This window comes from Acanthisitta chloris, unplaced genomic scaffold (genome assembly GCF_000695815.1).
Source record: "Acanthisitta chloris isolate BGI_N310 unplaced genomic scaffold, ASM69581v1 scaffold2139, whole genome shotgun sequence".
NCBI classification, from domain to species: domain Eukaryota; kingdom Metazoa; phylum Chordata; class Aves; order Passeriformes; family Acanthisittidae; genus Acanthisitta; species Acanthisitta chloris.
Genome location: NW_008692904.1, coordinates 106,003 through 120,228, shown reverse-complemented (window position 1 = coordinate 120,228; position 14,226 = coordinate 106,003). Strand labels below are relative to the sequence as shown.

At 37.0% G+C, this 14,226-nt stretch overlaps 1 protein-coding gene across 1 annotated transcript in view; it reads left to right on the top strand.

Annotated features, from left to right (window-relative positions):
- PPP4R4 (protein phosphatase 4, regulatory subunit 4) overlaps positions 1 to 14,226 on the top strand; it is a 69,712-nt gene that overhangs the window by 24,644 nt on the left and 30,842 nt on the right. The window contains 4 exon segments of the mRNA XM_009082837.1: positions 2,567 to 2,669; positions 11,109 to 11,256; positions 11,899 to 11,972; positions 14,030 to 14,136. Coding sequence (XP_009081085.1) covers positions 2,567 to 2,669; positions 11,109 to 11,256; positions 11,899 to 11,972; positions 14,030 to 14,136 — 432 coding nt within the window.

Here is a 14,226-nt window from a genome sequence, read left to right as displayed (position 1 = left end):
CTGGTGTGTAGCAGTTCTTTAGAACAGTTATTGCCGTGACTAAATTTGTAGTGGATTCTGCTTGATTGCTCTGTAACCCAGGGAAGTAGGAATGGTTGATTTTGTCCTACATTCATTATATTAGCTGATACAATCACGTGGCCATTTCTAAAGAGGTTTAATCAGGTTCACATTGGACCTTAGGAGAAGGTGCTCCACTGAAAGGATGGTTAGTCACTGGAATAGACTCTCCAGGAAGGACCACTGAAAGGATGGTTAGTCACTGGAACAGACTCTCCAGGAAGGGGGAGTGGTCACAGCACCAAGCCTGTCAGAGTTCTAGGGCAGTCTTGATGATGCTTTTAGTCATATAGTTTAGGTTTAGGTGCAAGGAGTTGGACTTGATGATCCTTATGGGTCCCTTCCAATGTGAGATGTTTTAACCTATGACTATGTGAGAAATCAGTAGGACTATTTGCAATGGTGAAGCTGAGGATAAACATGAACAAATGCCCGTAGGACTAAGGCTTGTAATGTGTGTCTGTGGGCAGCAACAGGTACATGCAGGAGAGACTTTTTGTGTCTGTCTTCATAGTGATAAAGGGATACAGGCACTGCAGAGGCACTGCCCATCTCATCTGTTTAGGCTGAGATTGCTCTTTGAGTTCTATTTCTCTCTGTTGATTATAAAGGAAAATTTATCGTAGAGGCAGACACGCAATCTGAGATTAGGGTTTTTTCCATCATGTGCTTTAGTCACCTACTTTCAGATTACAGGCACTTTGTGTTATTCTGTACAAAAAAATTGAGGCATATCTACCATAGCAAGATTTTCTCTTCCTCAAGGGGAAAGGTTTTGTGGGGGCAGAGGTTTTCCTGTGTTAAGACCTGTGTACAGGGTGATAGTTTGTAGTTGGTGAGTTGGCTAATTACACCTGTCTGCAGAATGGAGACCTAAAACATAAATGAACTGATGGGTGTGTGACTCTCCACCTTGCAAGGAGGATTTGAATTCCTGAATTCTTGCCTTCAAGCCTGTGCTTAATCTTCCAGACTGTACTGCCTTCTAACATGGAAAATTATCTCTTCAGGGATAGTGAAGAATGCTTTCTTTCAAGAATACACTGAAATTGCAGTTTGCTAAACAAGATTAAGTTAATGTTGGTGATACCCAATTGTGGTTTGAGTTTATTCACCGGGAAATTACAGAGTGCAAAGAAAAAAACAACTTTCTAGTAGGATATTGCAGTATTTCCGTCAGGGTATTTTAGTCTCTGTAGATTTTACCCAAAGATTTTGCTTTTGTTTCTGACTTGTTATACAAACATATCCTTATTTTTGAAAGCATATTTGTATACATTTAGCAAAATTGATCTAAATTTGCCTGACTGTACCTATAATTTCATTTGAGCTTCTGAAAGGCATGAACGCAGAGAATGATGTAGAGCATTAATGGAATGTGTAAAGATCTTTTCAGATCTTTTCTAAATTCTGCAGAAAGGCTTTGCACCTGAACTGTGAATTCCCTAATACACTTCAGAGGCAGAACAAAACTGGAAAGTGGTCGTGCAAATCTACTGTTCTGTGACCAATTTATGTATCTAGTCCCTTTTCTGAGCTCCTATGTTTCACTACGAAAACTTTGAATGGCAGTGAGATGGGGAATGGTATATGGGAGTATTTAAAAATAGTTTTGCTATGGATTTCTTTTGAAAATGTGTATAATCATATTGTACATTTAATTGAAACATCACATTAAGAAAAATGCTTGCATGTGTACAGTTGAGCTTTGAATGCTTATTAAAGAAGAGCTGCTTATCTGTTGGAACAAATCTGAATTTCTTTAGCAAAATTGATTTTATGCATTTAAAAAGGAAAAGGATGTGTTGATGTTTAGGTGGTTTTTTTTTAATTTGGGCATCCAGACCCTTTCTGATTCTATTTTAGAAGTTTATCCACTTGGGTAATTTCTGTTTACATCTCATGCTTTTTCTTCATTGCTGCTGACCATTTCCTTCCCATCCTACTTTATTTTATTTTCCTTTCTCAATTGTGAGATACCACTGAGAGAGACAGGCTGAGGAGGAAAGTAGAAGATCTGTAATCTTGAGTTTTTGCTTCCTTTAATCATGTTTGTCAGTATACATCTGATTATATATCTGACTGTTTTCCATACAAAAAGGAAAAAATGGTAGATTTCTGTTAAATGTTGTACACTGATTGTAGTTTTCATGTATATCTTCTCTTTGTCCCCTTCCTATGGTTTGTCACTTGTATTGTTACAATACAAAAGCTCCCACGGAACCACTGCCTTGATCATCTGGTTTTATATTTTCCTCCAAAGCTACACTAAAAATTAGAATATTCTATGTAAGAAATAATACATAGCACCTTTTATGGCTGATAATTTTTAATGTTGTCTTCTATTACTTGTTTATATAAAAAAGTTAATGCCTCTCTTGACTTACCAGATGAAAAACCTGAGTAGTGTAGGTTTGTTCTTGTTTGCTTGTTTGTTTTTTAAAATGAAAGTTGTGATGTTGCAACCAGCACAGAGAGTAATGTACTGTGTATATGTTTTTGTAAGTTCTGGTCAGGATATCCAAGGAACAAGTGTGGTGGCAAATCTTCCAGTCCTGATGCGACAGAATCCTGCAGAAACACTTCGTCGGGTTTTACCAAAAATCAGAGTAAGTTTTGTGTGATGAGGTTTGAATGCATCTTTTTCTGCCAGTATAAGTATTTTTACTAAGGTAAAAAAACCCAAACCCACTTTTACTGCAAACTTACTCTCTAGGAGAGGTATGTCCAGTAGGTCTTTCACATTATTTCACTGAATTTACTAAGTATTACAGGTATAATATATTTTAAAACTTGTTACAACAGGAAAAAAAAGGCAGAATTAATACTATTTACACCTTCTAAAGGTTGACCAGTGCTTCAACAGCTTTTTCAGAATTCTTTTTGAGGACCATCCATTGATAATGTTGATGTTCTCAGTCTCCTTCCATCCAAACATTAAGATTTTCATGCTGCTATCCAGAAGAGTATTGTTTACTTTTAGCTGTCTCTGAAATTTTATGTTTTGAGTAAGTCACTGCTAGCTGTGGTAGATGCATACTGACCATGTAGTGTTGTACTGCAATTTTATATATAGATATGTTTGTATAAAGGATGTTTGGATTGTTTAACCCGGAGAAGAGAAGGCTCTGGGTAGGCATTATTGTGACCTTTCAGTATTAAAAGGGGGTGTATAAGAAAGAGAAGAACAAACTTTTTAGTAGGGCATGTTGAGATAGGACAAGGGGTAATGGGTTTGAACTGAAGAAGGGTAGATTCAGGCTAGATAAAAGGAAGAAATTTTTTACCATGAGGATGGTGAAACATTGGAACAGGTTGACTGAAGAAGTGACAAGGGGTAATGGGTTTGAACTGAAGAAGGGTAGATTCAGGCTAGATAAAAGGAAGAAATTTTTTACCATGAGGATGGTGAAACATTGGAACAGGTTGACTGAAGAAGTTGTGGATGCCTCAACCCTGGAAGTGTTCAAGGCCAGGCTGGATTGGACTCTGAGCAACCTGGTCTAGTGGAAGGTGACCCTGCTCATCGCAGCAGGGATGGACTAGCTAACCTTTAAAGGTCCTTCCAACCCAAACCATTCTATGATCTATGATTTTAAGAAAGAGACATATCTCTGTATTTCTGCTCTGCCCCAGGTATCAAGAAATGTAATGCCTAGAAGAAATGTATATTCATTTAAGGTGTGGTTTAAGGAGCTACTTCAGCCAAATAAGAACAAACTGCATCACAAACACAAACGCAAAGCCTAATAACTCTAAATAACTCCAGTAACTCTATATAAGGCTGCAATAGGAATGAAGACTTTCATTACGTTAGCCTGCCTGTTAGAGTGGTTTTCAGTGATTTTAAAGGCTACCAGCTGAGTGGAAAGATACATTTGTCTTGGCTATCAAAATATCTCAGTTTATTTTGGTAGCAGCAAATTTCTGAGTGATTTTTTAACAGTCTTCTACTCATACCACTGGCAGTTTTTATAGGAGTAAATCAAAGTTTTGATTCAGAACAGTCTCTAACCTAGTCTCATGTAGTTGATTATTTTGATGTAAACCTTTTTGTTTCTTAGTAGTTGTTTGAATGTGTGTGCTCTCTATGGGAAAACAGATAAAAATCACAGGAGTTTCTCGTAGACATTTTATTCTCAAAGCATTGAGTTGTGTTCGTAATTTCATGGACTCAGTTTCCTCATATGTATTTAGAGATGCATTTGATATTTTTGCTAGTCATGATTCAGTCAAGATTTTACCAGGACACATTTTAGAATTTAGGCTTTAAAATTCTTCCCTTTTTAACATATTTTGCCAATAGGCATTTTATTTTCTTGTTGGAAGTAACTAATGCTTAAGAAGAGTATTTGGATCGCTTCAGAAAGACATAAAGAGTTTTACTAGTTACTGACTTGAGCTAAAGATGAATTTGGTGATTGAACTGAAATCATGAGTTATGTTAAGAATCTTCTTGGCTGTGTTGCCCCCTCTATCTCAAGCACATTAGGAACAAGAAGTCTTCTGTAGTAGTTGCTGTGAGTTTCTTGCTGTATCTGCATCAAATTCTCACTGCCAGGTATTAGAAAGAGTATAATTATATTAGCATGTAAAATGAGATGGCTGATTCACATGCATATGTTAGAGTTTTCTATCTACCAAGGAGATGATTACTAAATAGCATAGTGGGCCCATGCAAAAAATATGCTTGTCTGTTCCAGTAAATTGTCATTTAGATTTCATTGTTTTCTTTGTTGAAGTTTTGAAAAAAATTAATTGCTTCTTTTCTTGAAAAGCTCTGTAGATATGTATCTGTCAGCTTTTAAAATGTCTTTTGTAGCAGGTAACATAGCATTATATTAATAAGAGAATGAAAGAGAATCATATTATGAAAAATTACTTGATATATTTCTTATTGTCTCTGGAATTGGTCTTAAACTGAATCCTCCCTCTGTCTCCTAATGTTAAGAAAGAGGCTGCTCAAGGAACATTTCAGTATTTGTGAGAAAGCTAATTTAATGAGTTATATTCTGCACACTTGTGGTGAATTGATTGACTGAAAGATAGGGAGCAAATATTTTTTTAGTCCTTAGCATGATTACTTAGCAAATGCTCTTGTGTAGGCTATTTAAATGGAAGCCTTATTGCAAAGGAGACTTAGGTTCTATGTGGTCGATGCACTCAGTAATGTTCCATGCACTGATACATCCTGGGGCCACCTGACTGCAAAGCTGCTTGTCAGAAGAGCACATGGGGGTCCTGGTGGTCACCAAGTTGAACATGAACCAACAATGTGCCCCTGCAGCTAAACATCTTGGGCTGCATTAGACAGGGCATTGCCAGCTGTTTGAAGGTGATCCCTCCACTCTACTCCACCTTCTACTCAGCTCCACCTGGAGCACTGTGTCCAGTTCTGGGCTTGTCTTGTACTGCAAGAAAGTACAATGAAGGGTCATAAAGAGGATTGAGGGAGTGGAGCATCTCTCATATGAGGAAAGTCTGAGAGAGCTGAGGTTCTTCAGAAGAGGCTGATGAGACTCTTGCGAAGGGGAGTCTTGGAGATGATCTTATCAACACGTATAAATACCTGAAATAATACCGCTCTTTGCAGTGGTACCCAGTGACAGGACCAGAGATGGTGGGCACAAAGAGAAACACATGAAGTTCCTTCTGAAGATCAGGAAACACTTTTTCACTGTGAGGGTGACCGAGCACTGGCACAGGTTGCCCAGAGAGGTTATTCTCTCCCTCCTTGGAGGTATTCAAAAGCAGCCTGGGCAGGTCCTAGCTGTACGTGGCCCTACTTGAGCAGAGAGATTGAACAAAACAACCTCCAGAGGACCCTTCAAGCATCAACCACTCTGTGAATGTCAGACCTTTCAACTTCATATTATCTCCTGAAATTCTGTGATCCCAGGAGACTTCTGTTTCTTAAGAGAAGCTGTTCCAACGTTTGTCTGATTATTTAAATTCAGCAGATGGCCAAGAAACAGCTATCCTCAGAACTAAGGCCTAGTATTGACTGACAGATTGCATAGAAAACATTAAAGTGCTTCTAGTTATATTCTGTGCTATAAGATGCAGGTCAATAAGCATATTTTAAAATATGCTTGTGTATAAAACTGCTTTGAGAACAAGAATGACTTGAAGTTGCAAAGTAATTGAAAAGGTAATGAGCCTTCCCTAAAACAACCTGCTGGCTTCAAGAAAAGTTGGTTTAGTTTTTTTCAGTTTAACATACTGAATCCATTTTTGCCTTGGTTGTTTCTGCTTTGAGAGGAAAATTCTGCCTGAAATGAAGGAGTAATAAGAAACATTGGGTTTTTTACCCTTACTTGTCAGTGTGTAGAGAAGTGCTGGTCTTGGATTATCTTCAATAAAAAGGCTAGTATGGAAATGCAATTTTTGATTCTACCAGTAGTTTTTTTTAATATAGGGATGAAGAAAAAAATTTAAAAGGATGATCATTAGCATGAGCAGGGCCTAGGGCCTGGAAAAGATTTGTATGGTGGGAGTTGGAGCTCAGTGTGCTTAGATCAGGCAGTACTTAATTACTTCATAGAAGTAGCTTCCTGCATAATATTAAAGGACATTCAAGTGAAAGCAGCATATGAAGGAAGAAGCATTAGGAATTGAAGACAGAAATATTAGAAATGAAGCAGACAACTTTAATAATATATGCAATCAGTCTTTGAGGAGATCACTGAGAAAAGTAGTGTGTTTTTCATCTTACAGTGTCATTTAAACCCAAACTGGATGCCTTTCCTAGATGATAAATTAAATGAAATTTAAGTTAATGGGCCCCGGGCAGAGGTAAAAGAGTAAAATGAAATGAGGTCAGTCTAAATCTAAGCATTCCTTTCAAGTTTAAGCTTTATAAATTGAAACTTTCTGGAATGTATATGAGTTAAATTTCCTTCTGTGGTGATGCTCTTGTAAAGCAGGTTCTTCTGTGGTGTTCTGTTATCTAGCATTTATTTAATCCATAATAGAAGTACAGTTCTGTTTTAGCCATGTGCACTGCACTTTTAACTGTAAAACATTATTTGGCATCATTAACATCATTAACCACTCGACCTGTTTTTCTTTTCTTATCCTTGTTTTTCTTGGAGAAATTGTCCTGACCATTAAATGGAAATTTTATAGTCTATAAAGGCATAATTGAACTCAACTGCGATTAGAGACTTGCAAATGTAATGTGGTATCAGAGCGAAATAAGCTGATTTAAACTACTGCACTTGGTTCCACTCCTTTAGATTGGGAAAAATCATTTGTGAATTCCAGTTGGCATATGAAAAATGAATTGCATAGTACTATTTATTTGAAAGTATCGTTACCACATAACTGTGTAAGAAAACCAGTGTACTTAGCACACTTGCAGAAACCCAAAGCAAAAATAAGTACTGTTTTTGTTAGAACTGAGGATAAAACAGGTTCAGGAAGAAATAAATGCAAGGAATATTCTGGCTGGATACATTACAAATTTGAATTTCATTTGTGAGAAATTGATTGACCTGGTTACTTCTATCTATATATAGAAATGGGTGTATGCAAATTGCTTATCATTCTGTAAAACCTAATTAAATGAAAATTGTATCAAAGACCCCTCATTTATTTAGGATAAGTGTTTTAGGTCTGAGATGAGCAAAATCAATATGTCATTACATGTGGCAGATCTAAGTAATTATTGAACAAGGTGTCGGTGTTTTGGCTATGTTAATAAAACAAATACACTGTATAGCATTTGGATGTTATTGTAGGAATGAGATTATGATATATTTTTGTAAAATTCTGCAGTTAAAACAAAGTGGCATCCTTGTATGGGTTCTTTTGCATAGAGAACCCCACTCTGGATTTCTGCATGCACCTCCTCATGAACCTTGGAAGTCATTGAAATGCAGATTTAGGGAAAGCTTAGACATTCTTATCAACATTTGTTGTTGTGAACCAAATGGCTCTTTTCAAATGCTGTTAGTAGTATTTTCCCTGTTTTCCATGCTTGGGCACTGCAATCAGGAGCGGTAGAGGGAGATTGCAGGTGTCTATCTGGTTGACTGATAGGAGATTAGTTGTGATTGCAAAAAACTATGGCTACTCTTGTTGTACTGTATACATCAAGCCTTATTCAGTGTTGTCTGATTAGTTCCGAACTCATTTTCACAGTTACTCACAGTTGCTTTTTTTCCCTTACATATCTCTCCTCTTGAAAGCTTTTCTTTTTCCATCGTTGATTATATAGTTTCAGAAGAGGTGGGGTGATTTTTCATCCTTTCTTACACCTAGAATTGATTTTAAGGTCCATTCTCATTGTATCCTTGACCTTCTGTAATCTCCATTATTTCCTTGTCTTTTAGTCCTAAATGAAGATTTCTGTCGTATCAATGCAGTTACTAAAATGATTTGACTGTTTCTGCTTGCAGCATTCTTTCAAGAGAATTCTGTTGTTGCAGGACAAAATGTGCATTAAACTGCAGGTGAATTTTTTTTCAATTGATGGAATAAACCAGGCTTTCTAAATTTTGCAAGGTTTGATGCCTGAGTTTAACTTGTAGATATTAGGATAGCTAAAAACATGCTAATACACTTAAATCCCATTACATATGCTTGTCTGAATAAGATAGACAGGAAAAAGCTTTCTTCCTCCAGGCTGAAGACCTGTGGAGTATCCATGCATAAAATAAAGACATTGCTTTCTAAATAAGACAATTTATATTAAGTAAACTTGAGTCACTCAACTTGAGTTCAGTGAATATGGAAAGAGGAGACCCATAGGTTTCCAAATGCAGAACTGTACAGTTCTGAGTGCAAACATCAGTGCAGGCAGGTGTGTAAGCAGTCCAGACATTTACATTTCAATGTCACCCGAGGTCCATGAGGAGGCACATCCAGAGAATGTGTTCCCACACACGACCATCCAGAGTTGTGTGCACCTGTGGAGGAGACTATTGGGAAACTTGGTTGGTTGGTAAGTAATTTGTTTGTACTGTGTACAAAGCAAACATGTACGTAAAACTGAACTCAGAGAATCACAGAATCATTTAGGTAGGAAAAGACCTTAAAGTTCATTAAGTCCAACTGTTAACTTGGCACCATTCCATTATTTTCTGGGCTGCACTGCTGTGTTAGCATCTACTGCGTGTAGATGGTGCTTTTGAATATTTTGGGGATGTTTATTTGAACAAGCATAAGCCAGAATCCCAGAACAGCGTGGACAGGTATTCTGATCCCCAAAATATTCAAAACTAAATTGGTAGGTGTTATTCTTTCTTGGCTGTGGTTGTAATAACAGTGGTGGAATAAGGACAGAGATAGGCTGTGGAGATAATAAGAGGATGGTTTCCGTGGCTATTGAATGCTCATATTTTATCATGCTTTTGTAAGCAGTACAGTGCTGTTTCTTTCTTTCATTTGGGGGAGCAAGGACACAGAGATTTTTTTAGAAATAAACATGGCTGTAAGCTGGCACAGGTTTTGAGAGATAAGTAATGGTTCAATTTAAAATCAGATAAACTAATAGTTGTACATTTGCACACACAAACTGGTTGACATTTGTGAAATGAAAACTTCTTTTTACCTAGTCTACTAATAATTGCTCAGATGCTCTGACACTTACAAATTATTTTCTCCGCAAAATTCTTCTGCTATATCATACTTAGAATCATGGAATCATTTAGGTTGGGAAAGTCTTCTAAGATCATAGAGTCCAACTGTTAACCCAGCACCACCATGTTCACCATTGAACCATATCCCCAAGTACTATATCCGTGTGCCTGTTGAACACATCCATGAATGGTGGTTCCACCACTTCCCTGGCAGCCTGTTCCAGTGCCTGACCAGCCTTTCAGTGAAGACTTAAGCCACTTTCCAGCCACTCTGACCAAGCCTGTAGCACTGCACGGAGCTGTTGTGACCCCACTGCAGGACCTGACACTTGTCCTTGTTGAACCTCATACAGTTGGCCCCAGCCTTTGCACCAATCCAGCCTGTCCAGATCCCTCTGCAGAGCTTTCCTACCCTCCAGCAGATCAACACTCCCACCCAAAATAGGGTCATCTGCAAACTGACTGAGCGTGCACTCAATCCCCTCAATTTTATCAATCTGACCTAGGTTTATTTTGATTTTAAATTCAAAGATCAGATATTTTTTTATTTTTTTTGATCTGAGAAAACACTGTTCATATCAAGCACTTTAAAAAAGAAACAAAGTCACCTATATAAAGTGTTAAGTAGGAAGTATGGGCTTTAAACACTTACTGAGTCTGGAGTCATTAAATGAGTGTAATGCTTTAGTAGTAGAAGAATGACTTTTTTTTGTTTTCATAAGAGAGAGAGATATGTTTAGGGAAGTAAACAAATAGAATGTTTACGTAGCAGGTAGGTATGTACACACTTAAAATGAATGCTGTGTCATAGATTCCATCCTGCAAGTTCTCTACATAAATCTGAACTTTAAAATTTAAATTGCCTTTCTGCTTCATTCAAAAAAGTTTCCTTATTTCAGTCCTTTCCTATCTCTGTTTAACTTTTGAATTGATGATTGTAAAGAGCCTAATTAACTGTATTTTTATATGTTAAGGCTTAGAACTCGTAAATGCTGAGTTACCTGGATAAATGTTGTGGTAGTACATCTTGCTACATGTATGTAAATTTTCATTTGCATTCCATGTTAGGCATCAAGGGAACAAATTTAAATTGCCTTCTGTTATTTCGGTATCTTTCACTGAATGAATGAAATACTTCTTTTTAATTCATGTGCATAAGCAGCAGAAGTACAATTGTTGGCTGGTCTGTTTTTACCTCTCATCTTGTAAAGTAGAAAAATCCACATTGCTGAAACTGAAAGTCACAAAAAATAGTATAATTGAGTTTTTTTCTTAAAAGGTTCTTGCTATTAGAAGATTTAATACCGGCAAGAAATTGCTGTTCAGAGAAAATAATTTTACAGCCAATTTTGTAGTTACCCAGGTTTTTGCATATTCATACTAGAAGTGAATGTAAAGATTTGAAGGTTCTTTCAATGCATTTCTGCCTCATGCTCTAAATTAATTTCATTTGTAATTATACAGGAGGTTCTGCATGTTGCAGGAGTGGAAATGCAGTTAACAGCTGCTGTTTCATTTCTGACTGTTCTGCAAGAGGAGTCGGTGTCCATTCATACATACTCCCACTCCTTCCTACACATCATTCTGCAGAACCTGGAGCACAGGGATGCAGGTCAGGGCTGTACAACTGCACTGATGACTGATTACTTCTATGTGTTTTGTTTCCTTTGTGACTGTACAACACAGTGTAAAGCAGTGAGTGCAATCACTGAGACTTTGTATCTAGATTTGCATGAATGAAAAGATGTTTGCAGGACAACCACTTACGTAGTGATACTGAAATGTAATTCTGAATCAAGCAAAAAATACCACTTTGAAGGATTAAATACCAAAGTTGTTACTGAGCCTGAGCTACTCCTGAAGTACCAAAATTTTGTGGTTGAGGTAGTTGACATTTCTTCTGTGTTTTCTCAATTTCTTTGACACTGTTCTTAAGACATCAAAAAAAAAGGCCCCTTATAAAACTAGAAAGTTTCAGTGGGCACAAGGAAAGAATATGCTTCTAAATGAGGGAAATTAGCTTAACAAAACAAAGAAGATCATCATTAATTTTATACAGGAATTGAAAATGTCAAAGAAATGGGGACAGAATTTGCTTCTCATCTGTCCTACTTCTATCCTGAATGTTAATTTAGTGGCTTTTAGATACATAGCTCCTTGAAGAAAACTAATTTTGTAAAACTGATGTGTGTTCTGTTATAGTTGTTCTATGTGCAACAGAACATATCACATCTAACCTCTTTCTTTTGAACAGGTGTCAGCAATGCATGGTTAGAAACTCTTCTTGCTGTAATAGAAGCTTTACCAAAAGAAACTGTCAGACATGAGGTAATAATATTCTCCCATTTACACTAACAACAAATAAGATTAAGATTGTAAGATTCTATTTGCCTGCAAGTTTTATTCACTTTGGTAAGATTTGTGGCAGTTCTGTACCTGTGAAAACAGTAATGCTCATGGGACACACTGGAAGGGAGGAATGGGCTAAAAGGTGAGACAGGAAGGTCACCTTAAAAAAATTTGAGTGTTTGTCAGCAAATAAAGTTGATACTGTAATACTTCCACTTCACTTAGTATTCCCAGTACATGTTTTCATGTATCCTGTTTTGATTTACAGGATAGTATCTTGTTCTGTGTCTTCATGAAGAAAGTAAATTTTTTTTTTTTTTTTGCTATTGGACTAAAATTCTGATTGCTGCTCAATGGAACTGAATGCTAGAGATCCATTTTGCTGTGTATTTCAGTTGTTTGGGAGGTACCAAAACCCTAATGCACTATAAATACCTAATTCTTCACTGTGTGGCTCAAGAAAAAGGAGGGAACTTGGTCACTAAGTCATAATGTCTCTCCCCTTTACTCAGCTAATTGATTCAGTTTGAAGTATTCATGTCATTGTTAAGTTTAAAAGCTTTACAACAGGTATATTTACTGGGTTCATATTTTTAAACAATATGGAGATTTAAATATATTATTGGTTGTGTAGTATAAAGATTCTCATTAAAATTAGTGGGTGCTTGAAATCCAGCTGCTAAAGGGTGAAAAGTTAGGTTGGAAGAAACACAGATTACTCCAGTCACCTCCAAAATCTAATTGTAATGTAATTTTAAAGATGCCATTTAAACAAAATGGAATTTCTCCCAAGATTTGCCTCAAAGAACACATTTGTAAGCTTCCACAAAAATTAGCTTTGGGAAGATGACAGCTGATAAAGCACTGTTGATTCAGCAGTGATACAGGAAGCTGAATCTGAAATGAGCCTTCTGTGTTACTTGAAGAATCTTTGTGTCAAGAAACTTGGAGTATTCTAGTTCATTTTTTTTTGTGAGTAAAAATCATAGGTTCTGGGGACATAAGGAAAGGTGTGTCAGACCAAAGATCAATCCAACCCAATATCCTCTCTGGCAATGGCCACTTCATGGTGAGACTGTGTTTAGGGCAGTAACTGGCGTTAGTATTACTAGACATGGTGCTCTTGCTGTCGTTGTTCAAAGAAGTCCAATACAGTTTTGTAGCTGGCTAATACTGTACTTCCTTGTGCATTGTTACAGTTAGAAGTGTGCCTTATGTAGTAATTCTAGTCTGCAGGATCTGTTTGTCCTTAGAGTGGTAACACTCAGTCACTTCAAAATTTCAGCTGGTAAGAGGAGAAGGAAAGTACATTTAGAAGATTGTTGGACTTTCCTGCCCTGTAGATTATCCTTTTGTGGAGCTCTGCAAAAGAGATGAGGAACTGTGGCAGATTACAGGAGATACCTCTCTGTGGTGCTTCTCTTGGCCTGGATTCCTGTGATTATTTCTAGGCCAACAATAATATACCTAAATATGGTGTTCTGCAGGCCTCTCTTAGTTTGTTTCTGGCATCACAGAGGTGATCCAATAAATGACAGCAGAGCTCCAAAAAAGAGACAGGTTTTCTGTGTCTCTGTGCAAGTGAAACATCTTCCCTACAGATCCCCAAAGTGTGCATAATCAAGATGGATTGTTGCTGCAAAACTGTACATCAAAAGAAGTGTTTCCTGGGAAAACTTACAAGAAAGAATCTCAGAGAGGCTTCCTTTTCCTTTCTCTGCATATTTTTCTTGTGTGTGCAGGAACATATTTAACAACTTTTGTGAAAATTGACAGCTAATTGCTATAAATATTTCTTTACAACTTAGTCTGAAAATAAGGGCATGAGTAGACAGATGTAAAACTGTGGCTGTGGTGTGAATCATAAACAGCTATTTGGGCCAAGATAGAGGTTTAATACTCTATGAGTAGCACTGCATATTAAATACAGGTTTCCAATAGGCTATTGATGTACAGAGCCATCATTACTGTCAGTAATACTTTATCTGATGCTCACAATCCTCTGTTCATATTTTTCTTTTTTTTTTTCCATACAGATCCTGAATCCACTTGTCTCCAAAGCACAGCTTTCTCAAACACTTCAGTCTCGCTTAGTTACTTGTAAAATCATGGGAAAAGTAGCTAACAAATTTGAAGCTCATATGTAAGTAGATTGTAAATAAATACTCATTCCAAAGGATAAACCAGTATTGCTTTGTTAGTGGACAAAAATTGCTACAAGAAAAGTAGACTT